General features: G+C 54.4%; 1 protein-coding gene across 4 annotated transcripts in view; it reads right to left on the bottom strand.

Moving 5' to 3' along the window:
* The window catches only part of TSPAN18 (tetraspanin 18), a 199,448-nt gene that overhangs the window by 18,484 nt on the left and 158,893 nt on the right, over nucleotides 1–22,071 (bottom strand). For all 4 annotated transcript variants that reach the window (XM_043910022.1, XM_043910031.1, XM_043910041.1 and 1 more), the window contains 3 exons: nucleotides 12,325–12,400; nucleotides 7,765–7,837; nucleotides 5,347–5,541 (listed from right to left, as the gene is read on the bottom strand). In XM_043910022.1, the coding sequence (XP_043765957.1) occupies nucleotides 5,347–5,541; nucleotides 7,765–7,827 (258 nt within the window). In that variant the 5' untranslated portion in view covers nucleotides 7,828–7,837; nucleotides 12,325–12,400. The remainder of the gene's footprint in view (nucleotides 1–5,346; nucleotides 5,542–7,764; nucleotides 7,838–12,324; nucleotides 12,401–22,071) is intronic.

Below are 22,071 nucleotides of genomic sequence, written 5' to 3'. Positions count from 1 at the left end.
TCTCTAGGCCCTGGCCATCGTGGGCACTGTTATGGTGGATGGTTGTCGGCAGAAAAAAGAGGAAGTGGCTGTGCCCTCATCACTCAGCGTTGTCCCCTTGCACTGGGACAATCCTGGAGTTGTCACCCCACTTGGAGACCACCAGTAGGGCCCTGAAACCCCAGTGCACATGGACACGGTGGCCCCAGGACCTGCTCCCTTGCTTGGGTCACAGTCCTTAAGTACGCACGGTGTGTGCCCAGGCTGGAAGGAAGCGAAGGGTCCTGAACTTGTCCTCAGCACTTCAGCCCACCCTGCCTCGCTTTGAAAGTCTTAAGACCTGGAGGCTTTCCTGGATTCCAGGATAACAGGGTGTTAGGAGCCTGTGTTCTAGAATCAGAGGTCCCGTGTTTATTTCCACTGTGCCACTTGCCAGCTGGGCCAGCTCCGTCAGGTTCTACCGTGTCTGGGTTCCAGTTTCTCCATCAGTAGAACAAGGGTGTTGATGGTCCGCAGCTGCTTTGCCAGGCTGCCCAGAGGGTTCAATGAAATGACTCACGTAAGAGCCATGCTTAGGTGTTAAGCGCTGGATGCCCGAGGGAGTGCGTGAGTGCTAAGTCGCTTCAGTTGTGTCCGTCTCTTTGCGACCCTATGAACTGTAGCCCACCAGGCTCCTCTGTCCACGGGATTGTCTCCAGGCAAGAATACTGGACTGGGTTGTCACGCCCTCCTCCAGGGGATCTTCCTGACCCAGGGATTGAACCCGCGTGTCTTAAGTCTCCTGCATTGGCAAGCAGGTTCTTTAACAGTAGTGCCACCCAGGAAGCCCCAAGCGCTGGAGAGATGATGGTTATCGTGCTTTTTCCAGAGACCGCCACGCCCAGGCTTGTCTCCAGGAAGGCCACGCTGGCTCTTGGTTCTGAGCCACCATCTGAGCCAATCCTCACATTGGGCACGGCGCGTCACCTGCATTATCTCACTGATGTGGTGCTAAGTCCCCCGGAAAGTGCACGCACGCTCCCAGAGTGACGAGCACGCGGAGTTCACGAGCTCCGTCTCATCCATAGTTTATAACTGCCTAAGCCGAGATCGATAGGCAGAGACAGCTCACATCGCTGGGGTGGAAACCATTTCCGAGGCTGCTGTTTGCCAGCTTGAGGACTGCCAGCAACTCCACCGAGAGGGCAGAGGGCAGGGCAGGGCTCCGTGGAGGCCTTGTGAAACAGAACCGGATGACCATCTGTCGCCAGCCAAATGGAGGTGCCAGGAGGCCTGCCAGGGCCCTTCATCACTGTCACAGGGATGAGAGGCTGCAGAGGTGGGGAATGTACCTCTTAACCCAAGGACCAGCTCTTGGAAGTGGAGGGGGATGGGATGGACACTGTGGCCAGGGGCAGGCTGCCCAGGGCACAGGAGATCTGTCACCTTCTGGTTGGGGAGCTATACCTCCCAACTTCAGTCCAAGATCACCCCACACAGCTGACTGCAGTGAGGCTTACTGCAGGTCTGGTTCCTGACCTGTCGGATGGCCTGCAGGGTCTCTTGTGGATCAACAACAATCGTTTTGTTTTCAGTTTATCAAATGCTTATATGTGCCAGGAACAGAGTTAGGCAAGATGTACATTTTCTTAATGAATGATGATCACAATATTATGGCTGGTAAGGAGGTATTATTATCTCCAGTTTACATATGAGGAATCTGAAGTTCAGAGAGGTTAAGTAACTGACCCCGGGTCACACAGCCAGGAAGTGGCACAGAGGGATAAGAACCAGGCTTTTCTGACTCCAAAGGCCACGCTCTGACCCACGCCTCCTCCCTGTTCCTTTGGTCCAGGCCTGTTTACTGAGCACATACTCTGTGCCAGGTACTGTGCTTGGTGGTTGTTGTTTAGTTGCTAAGTCGTGTCCAACTCTTCTGCAATCCCATGAACTGTAGCCTGCCAGGCTCCTCTGTCCCTGGGACTTCCCAGGCAAGAATACTGGAGTGAGTTGCCATTTCCTTCTCCAGGGGATCTTCCTGATCCAGGGATCAAACCCTTGTCTGCTGCATTGGCAGGTGGATTCTTTATCACTCTGAGCCATCTGGGAAGCCCACTGTGCTACGTAGCGATAAACAAACACACAAGGGTGATGTGATCCCCACTCTGACGGAGTTTCCACTGAGCCAAGATTCATGATCCATGAAATGAAATTCACGAGATGAAAAGCATAAGAGTCAAGAGATGAAATGAAAGAATAAATCTGTAACTCATTGATGGGGAAAGCAGGTCTCCCCAGAGGAAGAGGGTCTGCAGATCTCCTGGCCATTGTTCCCGCCTGAAGCAGGGCCTCCCAAAAGCCTGGGCACGGAGGGGGTGATATGAGTGTGTCAGTCACCTGGAGGAAAGTACAGGGCTGTAGGGTCAACGTCAGTAACAAGGTCACTTCTGCCCGCGTCTCCAGCATGAAACAACTGCCTCCTGCTTGACGAGATTACTGTAGTAACTGGTTATTTGAAGGGGGATCCTGCCTGGACCCAGCCACAGGGCTGATGCTTTCTGGGGCTTCCCCAAACCAGGGCCTTTCCCAGAGTGTTAGTCTTGAGTTATCTGACCTCATCCCATTTGCCTAAGGGCACATTTGCCAGTAATTCCTCAACATCAAATTTACAACACTTTGCTTAGGATCAGATGATTAATAAAGGGGTAAAAACTGCTATTTTGCCTACTCGTGAGCATTTCCAGACTTTTCTAACCCATCTGCCTACAATACATCTGCTTTTCGTTCTCATTTCTAATAATATTTACCAAATTTACATACTTGATGTACAATTCAGCTTGTTTTATCGCTTTTAAATTATACTCTTCCCTTTTTGCTGTTCTCTTTTCCAATTTAGCATGCCTTGGTTATAAAATATTTTTAAAATGTGAAGTTTTAAATAAATGGGTTAAAAACATTCCTTGAACTGTTTATAGGTAAGCAGATAGGCAAAAAGGGATGCCACAAAATATCACAAATAGGCTGAAGTTGTCCTGTGGTCCATGAAAATGCTCTAGAATTGATAAACAGGACTGTTTAGAAAATTTTTTTGAGAAAAGTAGGTCATTAGGTGACATTATTCCTGGGCTAAGGGTCACTGGGATCCCTCAGGGCTTAGCCTCCGAGCAGGGGCAGGGGTCGCCCAGGTGACCTCCATCCCCAGGCCTCCTCTCTCTGTGGGCCTTTGAGCTCCAGTTCCAGAGGGGACTGAAGTCACTCTCTCTTGGCTTCTCCCAAGACTAATCTTGACTTCTTCACTGAAGTGTGACGAGGCGGCTCAGGCTTCTTTAGCGACCAAGGAGCGGTGAGACCAAGGAGGGTGTTGGAACCACCCTGCAAGGCCGAATCCAGGTTGGAAAAGAAAATGGTTCTTCTTACTTTTCAGATCATGAATCTTTCTGAAAAGCTTCCAGAAGCTGTGGGGGCCCCAGAAAGACACAAGTATGCACACCACACACACACACAGAACACACATGTTATAGGAACACACAGAGAGGTCCTGACATAATATTTTGCATATAATTTTGGTTGCGCTTTGAACCACTTGAGTTCATTCCAGGTTAGGAACCCCTGGACCAGTCCCTCTGAGACAGCGGACCCGGCTCCAAGCATCCGCTGCCTTTGACCTGCACTGTGGCCTCAGGGTCATGTGCCTTAGAGAGGAAAGCGGAGGGGACAGGACAGCAGGAAGGGGAGGAGGAGAGGGGAGGTAGGGGAAGTCAAGGAGGTGAGGACAAGGGGGAGACGGGCAGAGACAAGGGTTCGTCCAGGACAACAAAAGGCAGCAGGGACAGAAACCACGGGATCAAGAGGAGGGCAGAGAGAGACAGGGAGACAGAGGCAGGGGAAGCGTGAGAAAAGGGGGGGACAAGCAGACAGGATGAGACCGAAGGGAGACCAAAGAGAAGGAGGCAGAGAGAGGGGGGACTTTAAGGTTTGGTGGGCAGACCGGCCACAGCCAGGACTTAAGTCTCTCTCCGGGGAGAGTTGCAGCCAGTCCCCTCCTGGGCCTCAGCCTTCTCCCCTAGGCACTGGGGAGAGTGATGCCTCGCCCAGCTGGCAGGCTCTGAAGGGGCCACTTAGCTGGAGAGGGCTTGTGAGGTCCCCCGCTTGCTCCTGGCCCAGAGAGCCAGCCTGGTTTCTGTCTTGGCTTCAGAGATGAGCCCGTTCATGCTGGAGGAGCCCCAGGTACCGAGGCGCAGGGTGGGCGGGGGAGGGTGGGTTTGGTGTGTCCTGGGACCCCTACTCAGCTCCTTTCAGAGTCCCAGGCTCCCCAGGTCCAGACCGCCGGCACCACTGGACACTGCACAGAGGTGTCCGCCAGGGGGCGCCAGACGCCTCGCGAGGCCGCTTCGCGGACCGGCCCGCGCCTCCCTCTCACTTAACTCCTGACCCACCCGCCGGCTCGCTGGCGAGGCGCGTCTGCACTGCAAGTTGGCCCAGCCGCTGGGCCAAGCTGGGCTGTTGTTAACTTCCCCTCCGGCAAAATTGCGCTCAACCCAGTTTTCCTAATCCCGAAGGCACAGGACCTAGGAGGGGAGGAAGCCCCATCACCAAGGCCAGACCAGTAAGGAGAGAAAGGGCCACAGCCCATGTGAATACAGAAGACCCAACAAACCCGACATCCACTGCGGGTCTCCTTTGACTCCCGTCTACAGCCGAGCGAGTTGGCCTCTCGCTTCAGCAGCAGACGCTAAAGCTCAGGGAGGTTAGGAAACTAAACCAGAGTCACACTGTTTGTTATGAGACAGAGTCCCACACACAAACCCAGCTCATCCTCCCGGGGCTCGCCTGCCCCCCGGCCCCAATACTATGGATGGTCACTCAGCCCTGGATGCACCTATAGCGTGAGTGAACCACGTGGCCTGTGACAGCAGGTCAGAGACCATTCATTTAATGAATAAAGGACCTATCGAGATCATATCACTTCCATTTTAGAAGTGGAAATGTGAAAGCTGGATGATTTATCTGATAGTGATCTTCGCTCTTTTATCACGGACTTATATATTTGAGTTCTTAGAAGCAAGCAAGTCGAAAAGCATCACGAGTCAGTGTTCTCAGCTGACCCTCCTGTGGGGAAGCCTGGCCGTTTGGACCTGGAGGCCGAGGCCACCGCGCACCTGGGGGCGGCTTGACCAGGCGGCAGGCACGGGGCCAGCACGGACGCATATGGCAAGGGTTGGTGGCTCTCCTGCTCCTGGAGGCCAGCCTACCTGGCTCAGACCCCAGTGGACAGCCCACCTGGCTCAGACCTCAGTGTGAGTCCCCCCTGGTGTGGATGCAGGCCTCTATCCACCCCGCACCCCCAACCAGGGCACCCATGGGTGGGGTGGGGGATGGGATACTCACAAACAGCAGCAGACACTTGTTCTCCCGGACGGCCCCGCAGCAGCCCAGGAAGCCGAGCAGAAAAAGCAGGCCCCCCATGGCCAGGAGGATGTAGGCGCCCGTGATGAGCAGGGGGTTGGCGGCCACGATCTCCCGGAAGCCGGTGGGGTCCACCATGACCCAGATGCCGATGCCCAGCAAGCAGGCTCCGCCCAGCTGCTCCCCGGGGCCAGGCAGGAGCGCGGGGAAGACACGGGGAGACACCGCGGTTAGACACTCCACACACACACACCAGTTCCCTGCTGGAGGCCCTGGGGCGGAGGTGCTGAGTGAGCTGGGCAGAAACTCCAACTGTGTTTTCCTCTGCTTTGAATTTCCCTTCTTAACTCTGACCTAGTGTACATCACGCACCCTCCAGAGCCCGTCTCTGCCCAACACTCTACTTTGGGCTGCGGGGAACCATGTCCCGTAGAGTCTATCTGCCACTTTCATATTCTCCTTAAGTGTTAGAGCCACTGAGGTCATTCAGTCCAACCCCCTGATTCCATGCTGAGCCCCAGAGGGGGCCAACCATTTGCCGAAGGCCATGCAGTAGTTTCATAGCAGAGCCAGGGCTGAGCCCCAGGTCCCCCGACTCCAGGCCCAGGACCCTCCCCAAGTTCATGAACATGCTCTGACACCTATGCTGGGAAAACACAGACGGAAGCCATCCTCTTTGTCCTTACAGGAACTCTCAGTTGGGGCAGGCTCCCCACTCTCAAATCTGCTCCTTCTTGTTCATGACTTCATCTCCACGGTCCACTTCTCCACGCCTTATTTATCTCTTGAGAGAGGCAGCTTAGTCCAGAGAAAGGGCTGTGCCACGTATTAGCTGTGAGACCTTGGTAAAGTGCCTTAACCTCTCTGAGCCCTAGCTGCCTCATGGTTAAACGAAGACACTGTTTCCCACATCCCAAGGACTTGAAGGTGCCTAGCAGGGTTCAATAGACATCCATTCCATTGGTCTTGGGCACAGACCAGTCTCTTGGAAACAGACCTGTTGCAGGAGAAATCACTGGGCGTCATGGATTTTAAAGACAGGGAAGTGCTTGAAATCCCCGTGTGGTGGGAAGACCGGAGGAATGATGCAAAATGACGCAAAACTGCCGGCTCACAGACAGGGTCTGTAAGCAGGGGGGGAAAAGCTGGATGGTTTGGGGCAAAAGACGGTCCTTTCAGGTGCAGCGGGGGGAGGGTTGGACCACAGAGGCCCAGGGGACCAGGCACAGCCAACAGCAGAAGCAACGTTTTGCTGTCTGGTTTTTCTCCCTGGTTTCCCCCCAAAACCTCCAGAAAAATCAGTGTCCCCTCCTCACGGTTGCTGGAGGTTTGGGAGTTTTAACAATTGTGTGCTGAGTTCTGCTTCAAGGGGGGCTCAGGCACAATGGCCCAGGGTCATCCCACTTGGACATTGGGTCTAGAATTCAAGTCTGTGGGGTTGCCTGCTCTTCAGAATTAGGGGCAGGGGAGGGAAATCCAGGAAAGTTGCTGAAGTGTACACAGAATAGATGGAGACAGACAGACAGACAGACGGAGTCAGTCTTGACCAGAAGGGGCCTCTCTTTCCTAGGGATCCTGCCCTGGCGGACTTCAGCGGCTGTTTACTCATCCAGGTCTTGGCTGCACTAAGGTCAAAGGTTGAGGTGGGGTCATGTGACGAGCGCAGCTCTGCTCCCGGGAGAGGCCAGAGGTCTGAGCAGAGCAGGTGGGCAGGGTTGCAGGGCTCTGGGCTGACCCCCTGGGCCCTCGGGGCCTCTGTTCTTTCCTGTATAGAATCCATAAGTTGGATAGGGATGGAGCCGATACATTCCAGGCACTTCCTAAACTAATCTTGCTTCATTGTCAAAGAATCTGTTGAGGTAGAAGATTAAGGGATGAGGATACTGAGGTTCAGGGAGGCGGCACGTGTTTTGGATGACATCGTGGGTGAGGTGCAGAGTCGGGCTGTGAACCCAGGTGTCCCAGTCCTGGGGAGGCTTCAGACCGCATCAGGTGGCTACGTCCGCTCTGCTCCGCAGTCCGCAACTGTTCAGGGGGTCAGGGCTTGGTGGCAGCTCCTGCTACCCTCTGATCATCTCCACCTTCCCTTTCACCTCAGCTCCCTATGAGGGGTCAGACCCCAGGGTAGTAGCCGGGGCCAAAGCCTCTGCCCCCTTTCTTTTAGAACAGCTGAACTATCCTAGGACTGTGCAAAACGTCTCTCCTGTGATGGCGGGCTCTCCGAGTGGGGTGGGCACTACTCAGGGTCTCCCCACCACGAACCCCCAGCCAGGCAGGTAGGGCAGCTGCTAGCACTGGCCCTGGACCTCAGCCCCACGTGACTCTTAGCAAGCAGCAGTCAGTTTCCCCCACCCTGCAGAGGCCGGGGGAGAACCCCAGACACGTTCCAGGAATACTCACAAATATGAAGAAATTGAACACAAACATCAGATACTTCATGCAGCTCAGACAGTCTCCTTCCATGGTGATCCCCCTGCAAAACGGCAAGGCCCCTTCAGTCCTCTCGCTGGGGGACCCCATCCAGAAAGAACCCTTGCCCATCCTCTGCCTCCTCCCCCTTGGGGTGTCCCACTGGCCAGGCTGCCTCTGGAGCTGAGAGGGGAAGAGAAGAGTTGCTCACAGTTTCCTCATCACAGGGCTCTGCCCTGGGGTGCTGGAGTTGGGAGTGAGGACTTGTGAGCCAGCCAGCCTGGGTTCTCTACCATTCATGTGCTGTGTTGTCACAGGCAAACGGGGGCTTCCCAGGTGGCACTCGTGGTAAAGAACCCACCTGCCAAAGCAGGAGACGTAAGAGATGCGGGTTCAATCCCTGGGTTGGAAAGATCCCCTGGAGGAGGGCAGGGAAACCCACTCCAGTATTCTTGCCTGGAGAATCCCATGGACAGAGGAGCCTGGCAGGCTATGGTGCATAGGGTTGCAAAGAGTCAGACACGACTGGAGTGACTTAGCACGCACGCATGCACTCAGGCAGATGATTCCATCTCTCTGAGTCCGGCTCGCTCCAAGTTGAAAAGGGAGATTAAAAACAGAAGCTTCCTCCCCAGCGGTACTGGGGGGATTAACTGGAATAATGCATAAACATGCTTAGCACCACGTGACGGACGCTCAGAGTATGACGTCATGATGTTACTTGATTGCAGGCATGAGCCTTCTATTTGATAGATGAGAAACTAAGGCTCAGAGCTGTGAGGGTCTTGCGGAAGTCATGGAGCAGGATCAGGACCCAGGCCTGACAAACTTCCTACCACCCCACATGCCCTCTGACCAGAAGGACCTGCCCCCGGGGGAGGGGGTGTTGCAGAGAAAGAGTTGCTGGCACCTCCTGGGGCCTCAAGCCCCCAGACGCTCTCCCAACCCTGACTACCTCCATCATGAGACCTACCGCATCCCACCTTCCCCTGGAGCCTCCCTGGTCCCTATGGACTCTTAAGTACGTCCATGGTAGTGGGACAGACCACTGAATACAGTTCTATCCTGCCAGCATTTATTGTGCAATGACTTGATGCCAGGCACTGCAGCTTGAAAACAAGCCTTCCCCTGTGCCCGGGAGAAGCAGATGGCATCCGCTATCACAAGTCAGCCTTCAAGGTGCAGATAAGCCGTGGTCATGTTCAGTACACCACATTCAGTATTCCCACACTTTCTTTCTGACAGCCCTGGGGAGAAGATGGCAGGTCCAGGAGGATCCTTGTTCCAGGCCCTGTCCTCCCAGCAGCCCGCAGAAGGTTGAGACGCAGTGGGGACCTGTGGGTATGGCAGGTCTGTGTAGCAACTCCAGGTCCATGCCATGCGCATCAGTTGTTAACCCATCGTCCCTGACAATGGCTCATCCTTGTCTCTTGCATCGTCTCCAAGCCCAGGCTCTCGACCTCCAGAACAGGTCCCCAGACCAAGCCAGCCACCCTCCTCCAACTCCTCCATCTCTGACCTTCTAGAAGCAGCATCTAACCTGCATCTAAATGGGACAGTCCCAAGCGGGGTCTCTGAAGTCAGACACACCTGGGCTCTGATCCTGGCTCTTCACACCTCTCTACCTCTGTGCCTGGTAAATGATGTAACCTCTTAGAGCCTCCGTTTCTTCATCCATGAACGTGGGTGTTTAGGACCTACATCGTGGCATGTTGTGAGGATTAAATGAGACATCCTACGTCAGGGCTCCCCACAGAGCCTGCTTCAGCGTGGGGTGGACAGCTCTTACTCGGAACACACCTAACTTGATAGTCACAGGTGACTCACTGGGCTGTTGTGGCCCATGAGACCAGGACCCCAGGATAATGACCTGCACCCAGGCACTGCATGCTGACCCCTCTCCCTCGGGCACTTGGCCGATGCAACTCCACATGTCTGCTGAGACCCCATGCTCCTTGGACAGGGGGAAGAAGACAGGAAAGAGCAGTCACTGAAGACGGATTCCTTGCCAGCCATATGCCAGCTCCAGGACGTGACTGCCCTGAATCTTTCCACAGTGTCAAAGGCAGGAAGCACCGTGTTCATTTCATAGGTGAGGACACTGAGGTTCAGGGCGTGAAGTGGCCTGCTCAACCTCCTGGAGCTTGTGAGCGGGCCCCTCAGCCCAGTCCACATGTTGTGCTTTCCCTGCCCCAGGGGCCGGTTGCGGCAGACAGAGGGCAGAAGGAGCCCTGGATGGGGAGCCGGGAGCCCCACGTCCAGCCCCAAGTCACTTCTCTGCAGCCTCAGTGTCTCCATCTGCAAAATGATGGAGAAGGAGTGTGACGGCCTGTGAGCTCCTGCCATCAGGTTCGGACTTGGACGGGCCTTTGGAGGACAGGAGGGACCGCCCCTGTGAGATGCTGAGAGAGTCTGCAGGAGGCGGGAGGCCCCCTCCTCGGCCCACCCAGGCAAAGCCTAGTCCCCAGGGTCGGATCTGGCTTCAGCTGGCTCTGACTGTTTGGCAATTAAGGGGCATAATAAACATAGCAGCTCATAAACGGGCTACCTGTATTTATTATGTATCACGTTCATTAGAGATTACATCTAATGGGCAGCTTGTGGAGTGCTGGGCTCCCAGGCGAATGCAATAAAAGAGGACGTGTCTCCTGGGAAGAGCCTCTGACCAAGGTGAGGAAGGTAGAGAGAGAGATGATGTGAGCTGGAGGACAGATGGAGGCAGGGGGCCTGGGCCCAGCTCCAGGGCAGGGAACCAAGTGGACAGAGGGCTTGGGAGCCTGACGGAGGACCACATCCCAGCTCAGCCAGGCTCAGCTGGTGGCCTCAAGCAAGTTCTTGTACTGCGTGCATCTGAGTTTCCTCATCTTTAAAATTATACAAAAATAATGCCTTCCTCATAATGGATGGAAAATACAGAGCACAAAGCTTGGTGCAAGGTAGATGGTAACAGCAACAGTGAGTAACATCCGGCTCCCCTTGAGTCTTACTATGTGCCAAGGAACACGCACAACCTCATTTAGTCTTCGTGAAACTCCTGGAGGTAGGTAATGTCAATGCCCTTGTTTCAGGTGAGGGAATTAAGCCTCGGAGGAATCACTTGTCTAAGGTCACACAGCATGGAAATACCCGAGCCAGGATTTGAACCCAGGTCTGTCTTAATCTAGAACCACAACTCTTTTTTTTTTTTTTAATTAAAAGTTAATTTTTATTTATTTGGCTCTAGTTGCAGCATGTGGCATCTTTTATTCATGGCATGCAGACCCTCAGTCGTGGTGTGTGGGATCCTGTTCCCTGACCAGGGATTGAACCCGGGCCCCCTGCATTGGAAACGTGAAGTCCTGGTTACTGGATGACCAGGAAGGTCCCTGGAACCACAGCTCTTAATCCTCGTTTTCAATGAATGCTAATTCCCTTGCCCCATTCACCCATTTTCCTCTAAAATTCAGGCCTGTCTTCACACCTCCTCTGCCCAAGTACTCAGTCATGTCCAACTCTTTTGCGACCCCATGGACTGTAGCCCGCCAGGCTCCTCTGTCCCTGGGACTGTAGCCCACCAGGCTCCTCTGTCCCTGGGATTCTCCAGGCAAGAACACTGGAGCGGGTTGCCATTTCCTTCTCCAGTCTCCTGCATTGGTCTCCTGCGTTGGTAGGCAGATTCTTTACCACTGCACCACTCATGAACTCAAATCTCACAGGTGCTGGGAAGGCAGTTGAGGTTTGTGGATCCGGCTGCCCTTCCACGCGGGCGCCTGCCCCAGGGTGAGCCTGAGTGGGAGCTGTGGACTTGCGGCCATGGCTCTCATAGTCTCAAGTCTCGTGTGCCTGTCACAGCGCCCCCTGCTCCCGGACACTGAGGCTTCCCTGCTCACAGATGGGTGTTTTATGACTTAATGTGACCCTGGATGCAACGGGCTGTTTCATGTATAACAAAGCCAAAGGTGTTTATGGACTTGAAGGGGAACTATAATGTGACACTTCTGTCTGTGTAATAACTGATTTAGAGTCCAGTCCTTGTGTAACTTATGTCACCGTGGAAATGGAAAAACAGGTTTCAAAAGGGAAAGGAGGTGTAGCTAAGTTACAGAGCCAATTAGTGAGGGATCTGGGCCTGGGGAGACCTGTTTCTTAAAGCCTAGGCCAGTGCCCTGCGGCTAGTCTCAATATTTCACTTATTTCTTTTGGTAGCACACATCTTCCCCTGTTAGAATGCATGCTGAGAAAGGCGTGGACTTGTTTTGCTCACTGCCATGTTCTAGTGTCTAGAGCAGTGCCTGGCAGGTGTGGGTCCTCAGTTTCTCTGTCTGGATGAAGGAATGAATGGAAAGCGGGAAAAAAGAAGACAGACACAGAGAAAAATAGAGACTCAGTAAATCAGAGAGATAGGCAAAGTCAGAAAGAGAGAGGAAGATGGAGAAAGACACGGTGAGATTCGGGGAACGAGAGACGGCAGGGGGGGATCCGGGAAAGGACAGGCTGAGATCTTCCGGGGAGATGGGGTGGAGTCGGGGATACGGCAGGGGCAGGGAGGGGGTGCGGGGAGCAATTACTGACTTTTCTCCTGGACAGTTCTTCCGACGTCAGCAGGACAGCGTCTCCTGGTCAGTCTCCCTTATTGGGCCAGCTTGTCCTGTAAGAGAAAATACTCAATTACTCTAGAAATAAGGAGCAGCCACATTCGGGAAGCTGCATGTGAACACCTGCCCGCCCTTCGGACACACATTCAGGGCCTTGCCGATCTGGGCCCATTAGCGCTGATGAAAAGCTCTCGGCACCTGGGGCACTCCAGCTGGGGAGGCCCGCACGCCGCGCCTGCCCTCTGCCCGCATGGCAGCTGCTGGCTGCCCGCGGTGGGGCTGCATGGGGAACCTCATCTCCAAGAGACTCGCGGTTTCTGGCACGGGCTTCATCACACACTGCTGCATGCGGCTGATGAACCGGGAGGAGGCGTGGGGGCCCATACCCTGGGATGCCACCTGGCTGCTCCCTGGGCATCTGCAGTGATGCCCCAGCAGAGAGAGAGAGCCGGCCAGGCCCTGTAAATCAAACGCCCTCCCCAGAAACCCTGACTCCCAGGGGGAGAGAAATTTGACGCTGGAAAGGGTTCCTTAGCTTTGCCTAAGGATTTGCCAGAAGGCTCTTTTAGCCAGCCAGCTCCCAGCAGTGGAAATGAGGGTGTGGTTTCAGCAGTCGCGGGGGCCCATATGGAGACGCCTGGCCGATCCCACGAGTGGGGAATTCCGCAGCTGCTCCTGCTCAAACATGGGCCGGAAGACACTGCCAGGGAAAACCGAGGCCGGGGGCACGGGCTGCACGGGCATCCCCATGCGCAGGAAGCGGGGATGTCTGGGCCTCGGGTACCAGTTCAGATTCCTTTCCCATCTCATCAGTGGTGGGGGGGTGGGGGTGGTTGAGCTGTAGACGGAAGATTCCTCTCTGTCCAGCCATCCATTCATCCATATACTAGGTTGGCCATAAGATGTTATGGAAAAACCTGGATGAACTTTCTGGCCAACACAATACATCCCTCCCTCTCTCCATTTATCCCTCCATCCATCCACCCATCCACCCATCTACTCTGTGCTGGGTGCTGTGTTAGGGAACAGAGATGCAAATAAGCATGAACTCACACTTGGGTGGTGGTCGGGGTCAGAGATTGGAGGGGCCAAGGGAAGGGATGTCAATAGGGCTGAGGACCACAGGAAGGGCGACAAACTCTCCCCTGGAGTAACTCCACTGGGGGCAGTTGGGGAGCTTTCAGTTGGGGAGGGGATGGTGCAGGGGAGTAAGTTTGGAGGGAGTGTAGAGGTGGGGATGGGCAGATGGGAAGGAAGGCAGGAGAAGGGGCCTCCCTCCTGCGAGCTCTCGGAGGCCCTGGAAGCTGGTAGTCTGCCCTGAACCTAAACACGTGGAAAGTTCTTCAGCCACTTGCCTTGGTATCTGCTGCATGGCTTTGGGCTACACACTTACATACATGAGCTCATTAGATGCCAAGAACAAGCCTAGGAAGTAGACATACCATCACCCTCATTTTACAATGGAAACTGAGATCTGGAGAAGGAAGCGACTTGTCCAGCATCACACAGCTAGCAAGTTATGGACCAGGAATCCACACCCAGGAGTCAGAATCAAAACTAGCCTTCGTGGAAAGGGCTGTGCATCCACCCATGTAATTATGGTGAATCCTCATGACGGCCTTGGAAGGTGGACTATTGCCCCATTTTATAGAAGGAAGCTGAGCCTTAGAAATTTAAGTGGCAAAGCTGAGTATCCTCCTGAGATTTCTAGGCTCTTTCTCCTAGAAACTTCAGGCAAGATGGTAGAATATCTGTGTTGGGGGCAGGAGTAGGGAAGAGGCTAGAAGCCCAGTCCCATCTGAACAGTGAGGGATCCCCTGAAACTGGCCCTGGGGGTTGTGGGGAAGGGAGGACACTGTCTCTACCAGGTAGGACCCTGCTACCCAGGTGGACATCTGCAGTGAAAAACCCACAGGTCTAGGCGAGGGCCAAGGACATTTGGGCTGGAACTGTCCAAGGGTGGCTTCCTGGGCAAGATGAAGCCAACTTCAGTTCCTTCTTAAAACTCAGGTTTCTGCAGCCTTCGGAAGGGGAGCTTGAGAGTCTAGTTCAGGGACTACATCCCACGCCTGACCCCAGGGCTCAGGGAAGCAGGAGGGGGTCATAGTTTTCTCTTATCCCTGTCCTTCTCCTGCCCCATCCTAGCCTGCATGCCAATATCACCATTCTCTGCCCAGCATCTCAGGCTGGTAGCTGTCCTGGATGTGATGTGACCCACCTTCCTCTGGACACTGAGGCTGGGATGAAGGGCTGGGTGATGCAGAAGCCCCCCCACCCCAGGGGAAGGGAGGAGGTGCTGAACTCCATGTGAATCTCTGACATCTTCTGCCCTCCTCTTTGCCAGGATGCCCCCTCCCCAACTGTTTTTTGACACAGCAGAGATCTGCCCTAAGGGGAAGCTGGGAAAGGATGGCCTGGGAGATGCCCGCCACGCTCAGCCATCACCAGTGCCTCTGCACAGCCTGGGACGGCCCCTGCCCCGGCCAGCTCCCTGGAGGCCTTCAGAAAGTCACCGCCCTCCCTGAGATGCTAGGTTCTCCTCTGAAAACTGCGATTCTCAACTTTGAAGCCAGGGGTGGTTGTAAGAATTCGTGCAGTGAGGCACATGACATGAAGTGATATATTGTGAAAGCACTTGGAAAACTGCAAAGCACTGCTCCTATGAGGAGTTATTATTATCAGCACCCTCATATATTGAAAATAGGTGGATGCCCAGACCATGTTCACCAGTTATCAATGGAGGTGGGCGTGGGGCAGACCACGGACATCTGACTTGGTCAGGAGGGACATATATATATGTGTGTGTGTGTGTGTGTGTGTGTGTGTGTGTGTATCTATCTATATATCTATCTTTCCTCTTAGTGGCCCTAAAGTCAAATTAGTTGCTCCAACTTTGTGATAACTGAACCTCATAATAACTGGTGGTATTGAGCATTTACCATATATCAGACTCTGCTAAGCATTTCTCCCACATTCTTTTATTTAATCTTCACCTAGGAAATGGGTATCATTGTTAACTCATTTAACAGATGAGGGAACTGAGGCTCAGAGAATATAATTAACTGGCCTGGATTTTAATCACATGTTTCGTAAGACCTGGCCGTGAATCAAGCCTAAGTCTGCTAGACTCCAAACCAGAACTTCCGATAAGGTCCATGGACATGGCTAGCCAGAAAGAAGGAGTGCGATGCCTCAGTCTCCAAAGTTTCTAACCCAGTGCTGTCAGCCCAGAGTCAGGCAACCAGGCGAGCGCGTCCCAGGGACCGGCTAGCATCCTCCCTCGTGCCAGCTGCAGGCCTCTGGGGGATGACCCCGTCCTGCCATCAGTGACAGATGGGAGCCCCGAGGCCCAGAGAGGGGCAGACATGGGACGAGGTCACATGGCCCTGCCGGGTTCTCCTCTGCAGGCGCCGGCCTGGGCCAGACAGCTTTATTCATCTTGCCTCTCCCACTGCCCCCAGATGGCCACTCGGTTCCATCTGCACAGAGCAGGCCCAGGAGCGGTTCTTTGATGAAGAAGAACAGCTCAGTTCATAAATCACTGCTTTTACTTTCACCGCCTCTAGCCCCCACCCCAGGCGTGCTTTCAGGAGAGAGAGAAGAGAAAGCACGTGGACAGACAGGGCAAAACCCCCATCAGAGGAAGCAAAGGTAGACCTGCTTTGGGAGCCAAGAAATGTCTTGTATTCGCTCCTGCCAGGCGAGGGCCCTGTGGTCTGGGAGTCCCAGGGGACCAGCCTCACCTGGGTCTCAACCAGTGCCCTTGCCGCCAACAAGCTGGGAGGCCTGGGCCAGCCTCCTCATCACCTGAGCCTCCATGGCTTCACCTCTGAGATGGGCATTCTCACATCTAACTCCCAGGGTCAGTGCGTGGATTCAAAGAGGTAGTGTCGGTAAAAGCACTTTAGCATTCCTTCCTTCCTGGGTGTTTATGCCAGCACTGGGCTGGGTTCAAGGCACGGAGGCCAGCGGCTTCCCTCCCTCAAGGACTCCAGTCCACTGAGAATTCATAACCTGGTACTCAGAACTGTTAACAGCCACACTGACCCCGAGCTGGGCAGGAAGGGAAATGAGCACTGACCGCCTTAGAAGGTGACAGGGGGTGTGACAGGGGCAGCCTAGAAGCCTGGGGGGCCTGTGTGAGGGGAGGACACACATTTTTGTTGGCAGGGACCAGCATTTTTGAGCCTCAGTGATGCTGCAGGGCATTGCGTTCTGGGCATTTTCCTATAATGACCTTACTTGATCCTCCAAAGAGATCTGCAAATTAGATGAATTGCCATTGTTCCCTTTCACAGAAGAGGAAACTAAGGCCCGAAGGGGCTCGGAAAGCCCTTAGAGCCAGAACTGACCCCAGTCTGCCTGACTCTAGGACCCCTGTGTTCCTTCTTCGGGACAAGGGACTGAGGCTTAGAAAAAACAAACAAAAAAAGTAAGGCAGTATTTCCCTGGCAGTCCAATGGTTAAGACTCTGCCCTTCGGGCCACGGGTTTAATTCCTGATTAGGGAACAAGAGCCCATGTGCTGAGCGGTCTGGCCAAAAAAGAAAAAAAAAAGTAAGGGCTTGGGGCTGAGACTTGCGGGAACATCGACGATGCTTGTCGTCAGGTTCCAAGCCGAGGGGGGAGGAACTTATCTGCTCACTGGCGGTGCTTGCTGCGCTTCATCTCAAGACAGACGGTCTCATAAACAAGCAATTGGCCCCCAATCCTGGCGTGCCTGATGAATGGCACAGACGTGGGGACATGGACACAGCTGATGGGGGATAACATCTAATTAGGCTCCTGGAGGCAGAGCCTGTGGTAGATGCAGCAGATCCTAAGTGACAGCCTTCCCCGGGCCCACACTCACTAAATCTTGAATGTCGAGGAAGCAGAGTGGCTGCAGAGTCTTGGAAAGCACAGTCTCTGATCCAGGAGCTGAACCAGCTCTGGGCACTGCGTGTTCCTGCCACGGGCCCTCGCCTCTGCCATCGGAGGATCTTCAGGGAAGGACGCCTTAGTGAGGTCTGACTCCAACTTTCTCTTTTCACACTGGGGGATGCTGAGGCCCAGAGAAGGGCAGGGTCTGGTCCAAAGTCACACAGCAGGGTCAGAACTAGGAACTCCTGATTTTAAGCCCTGTGCTCTGCCCACCTGGGGCTTCACAGGTGGCGCTAGTGGTAAAGAAGCCGCCTGCTGATGCAAGAAATGTAAGAGACGGGGTTCAGTCCCTGGATCGGGAAGATTCCCTGGAGAAGGAAATGGCAACTCACTCCAGTATTCTTGCCTGGAGAATCCCACAGACTGGCAGGCTGCAGTCCATGGGGTCGCAAAGAGTCAGACACAACTGAAGATACTTAGCAGCACTCACACTCTTCCCACCACTCAAGGCAGCCTCCTGAGACTAACATCTTAATTTATTTTGACTTTGGAGAGCATTTTACACACATTATTTCTCAATCACCCAGGAGATAGGCACTCCTGCTTTATAAAAGAGGAAACTGAGGCTCGGAGAGATGAGACCCCTGGCCTAAGGTTGGAGAAATTGCTGGGCAACAAAGCAGGGTTCCTGTCCTTCTGCCCTGGTCATCCTCCAGAGGTGTGGCCCGGGGACTTTGGGTAGTCAGTCCCCAGAGTGACCCTTGCTACAATCCTTGTCCCCTGCCCCACGGACCTGAACTGGACTCAGAACCACAGAAGGCGCTCGTCCATGACAGTTCCTGGGACGGGGCATTGGCTCCATCTTTCTGCCTTTGCCCTTGAGACGACCCATGTGCAAAGGCCTCTGGGAAGGCCCTGCACCCTCCACCAAAGGCTGGTAGCCAGCTTGGCTGCTTTCATGGAATTCAGAGAGCGTCTACCCCAGGGCCCGCCTGGATGGGCAAAGAACAAACTCTCTCCCAGACACACATTATTCTTGTGGTAATTTACATCAGAAAACACCTTCTTTCATTCATTCTTCATTTAGTGAGCACTGCAGGTCTTTGGCAGAGAAGGCAATGGCACCCCACTCCAGTACTCTTGCCTGGAAAATCCCATGGACAGAGGAGCCTGGTAGGTTGCAGTCCATGGGGTTGCTAAGAGTTGGACACGACTGAGCGACTTCACTTTCACTTTTCACTTTCATGCATTGGAGAAGGAAATGGCAACCCACTCCAGTGTTCTTGCCTGGAGAATCCTGGGGACAGGGGAGCCTGGTGGGCTGCCGTCTATGGGGTCGCACAGAGGCAGCCACGACTGAAGTGACTTAGCAGCAGCAGCAGGTCTTTGGGGGTAAACCTACAGCTCTGTGGGACGAGGTGCTGGGAAGTATCATTGTGACCCCAGGTCTGGCAGCCTTCTTCCCCATGTGGGTTCTCCCTGCCCAGCCTGGTTCAAGGGTGGCTTCTGGTTACACCTCTTGAGTCTCCTTATTCTCCAGGGCACCTCCTGGAAGCTTGTGTTAAACTTTATGCTACCCAGAGCTTGCATCTAGTGAACTCTTACTGTGTATCTATCTGGCCTTGAACTAACAGCATACAGATCCTCTCAAGAGTCCTAGGAAGCGGCTCTGCTCCCCCACTGACCTGTGATTGAACCGGGCTCAGAGACAGTGAGCAGCCTCCCCTAGGGATTCCCCCGGCCTGATCGAAAGTTAAGCTCCTTTCCCCCACCCCTACGTAAAATAAGATACATGGGATTAACCCAATTATATTAAATAATGTTATCGAAATATTTTCAAAATGTTTGTAATACACAAATACTTCTTTATTAACTCATTAAATTCAAGACCTAGTGATAGATTTGACGGCTCTTGTAATTTCAAAAGATCTGCCACAGTTTGGGGGCGATGTGAAAATATCCGCTTCCACCCATCGATGGAAATATTACAAGTACAGCTAACAATACTACAGCTTGTTGCCTGTGCTCACAGAGGACAAGATGGTCGGATGGCGTCACCGACTCAATGGACGTGAGTTTGAGCAAACTCCGGGAGACGGTGAAGGACAGGGAAGCCTGGTGTGCTGCAGTCCATGGGGTCACAAAGAGCTGGACATGACTTAGTGACTGAACATCAACAGGAGTAAGAGGATATGCTCAAGGTCAGGTAAATGTTAGTCAAAGTAAAGAGAGAATTTTTCCTCCCAGGCTTGCCAGTTTCTTGAGTTCCGTGTGATCCGTGGACCCTGGAATGGGAACTCTTGCCTGAGACATAGATCATCCCTGATGGTGACGCCCTCCCCGTCTGTAGCTCATTAATCCACTTTGTTACTTCTGATCTCCATCCCCCCAGCGCCCCAGCCCCACCCCCAGAGAGAGGATGTCCTCTCTCCTCAGCCCCTGCCCCCAGCAGAGGGGCAGCAAGTTTATAGCAGGAGCAGATGGGACTACAGGGGCAGGGGAGAGGTGGGGGGGGGGGGGGGGGGATGGAAGGATCAGAATCCTAAGCTTTCTGTAGCTGAATGTGGCCGCCTTCCCGCCCAGGGCAGACCCAGCCAGCTAGGGTGGAGGAGGCGGCCAGGGAGCCAGCCTGTCTGAGAAGCCCCTGGGGAATTTGTTAATAAGCCCTCGAACTTCCAGGTTCCAGCCCTGAGATTTGGATTCTGTGGGCTCCAGGAGGGGCCTCGCATAGGCCTTTCCTTTCGATCCATCCCTGGAGGGGTCTACACTGTTGGGTTCAAAGACCTCAAGGTGAGATCCCCCCAGCCGAGGTCTATCCAGGATGCTGGGGCCCCAGGCCGGCTGAAAATCATGCTCCCCAAATCTAGAAGGGTATCAGTGCAACCAGCCAATGGCCGTCTGCTGGTTCGATGCCCAGCGTCCCTCCTCCATCACCATGGACAGCCGCAGCCCAGGTTCCCTGACATAACCCAGCATCCAGCACGTGGCTCCTGGCCTCCTCTGGGCCTCCCACTCACCCACCCTCCCCTTCACGGAGAAGCAGGCAAGGATTCCGCACCACTGGCCTCTGACTGGGACGAGCCAGCACGTGTCTGGAGCTTCTAGAACAGAGATATTAATTCTCTGGAAATCCTCCTGCCTTTGGAGAGAGCCTGGGGCTGGGGTGGGAGGCAGCAGTGGGGTTTAAGAGGGGAGAAAATACAGGAAAGCAGGTGCTTTGAGGACTAGAGAGCAGAGTCCATGTGGAGGTCACATGGACTAGAAGGGCTGGCCTCATCCCCTCAGGCTTACTTCCTAAAAGGGCATCACAGGATAAGGTGGGGTGGGGAATGGGCCACCTTTATGGGTGGCTGGTGCCTCCATGCCAGCGGGAAAGGGGGCTGCCCCGGAAAGTGACTCAGAGTCACCCTCATCCCACAGCCGAGGAGACTGGCATCCAGAGGGGAAGGGACTTGCCCAAGGACACACGGCAGAGTCACGGCTGGAGGCACAGCCCCGGCTCCCAGCCTGGGTGCTCCCTGCCGTATGCTGGGGGCTGGTCTCAAAATGCATCCCAGACAACTCCCAGGCAGACTCACACTGGGATTGGAGGGGACAGGAGACACTGGACGTGTCCTCAGAATTTACCACTGCTGGCAGAACTTCCCATGAGATATAAGCCTTTGGTGGCTGGGGCTGTGTCTCCCACTTCCTTGGAGTCCCCTTAGCGCAACAGGGGTGGCTGTTGTTCAGTCGCTAAGTCGTATCTGATTCTTTGCGACCCCATGGACCATACCTTGCCAGGCTCCTCTGTCCATAAGATTTACCAGGTAAGAATACTGGAGTGAGCTGCCACTTCCTCCTCCGGGGATCTTCCTGACCCAGGGATTGAACCTGCTTCTCCTGCATTGGCAGGCAGATTCTTTACTGCTGAGCCACCAGGGAAGCCCCGGGATGGAATATCATCAACATAATGACTGCTCCTGCTTCACATGGGCCAGGAGCCGTGCTGAACAATGTTCCAACATCATCTGAAATGATTGAATTATCCCCAGCAGCACATGGAGGCCCAGAGAAGGTAAGGTTCCCACAGTGGTCTAGCTGGAGAGGCAGAACTGGGGTGCAGACCCCAATCCAGACAACACGCACACAAGGTGGAAACAAGTAAAGAGAACAAGCTGGCAGGTGTGAGGCCTGGATTCAAGTCCAGACTCTGGAAAACCGGGGAGAATCCTGCCCTGTCTCTGACCCTCCAGTCCTCCGGCTGATTCCCACGATGACGGTCTCTGTAAGTCTCAGTGGGGCTCCAGAGCCCCCAGCCCGCCCTCCCTCTGACAGTTCTCCCTTCCCACATTTCATCCCCCTTCGGGCCAGAGCAGCGGGAGACCCTTTGAAAGACTTGGTAATCCATCCCAAAATATGCAGGACTGTTGCTGGGGCAACCTGGCTGCCACACAGCCCGGATTTAAATATTTAATGGCTTCTCGGGTATTAAGGGGTCCTGGGAACTGGGCGGGAAAGGGCACAGGTCTGAGCTGGGGTAAGGGGGTGGGGGAGCCCTGGCAGCTCCTGCACCCCCACCACAGGGGTCTTTGAAAAGACCCTGATGCTGGGAAAGATTGAAGGCGGGAGAAAGGGACGACAGAGGATGAGATGATTGGATGGCATCACCGACTGAGTTTGGGTAAACTCTGGGAGTTGGAGATGGACAGGGAGGCCTGGCGTGCTGCAGTCCATGGGCTTGCAGAGAGTCAGACACGACTGAGCGACTGAACTGAACTGGTGTCTGATGGGATAAGACAGAAGCCCAGGCAGCTGTAAGCAGGTGGAGGGGAGCAGGTAATGGAAGGGGAGGGACTCCCAGGGGACGCTGTCTGTCGCAG

The sequence above is a fragment of the Cervus elaphus genome, chromosome 1, assembly GCF_910594005.1.
Source record: "Cervus elaphus chromosome 1, mCerEla1.1, whole genome shotgun sequence".
Classification (NCBI taxonomy): domain Eukaryota; kingdom Metazoa; phylum Chordata; class Mammalia; order Artiodactyla; family Cervidae; genus Cervus; species Cervus elaphus.
This window is presented reverse-complemented; position numbering and strand designations above follow the sequence as displayed.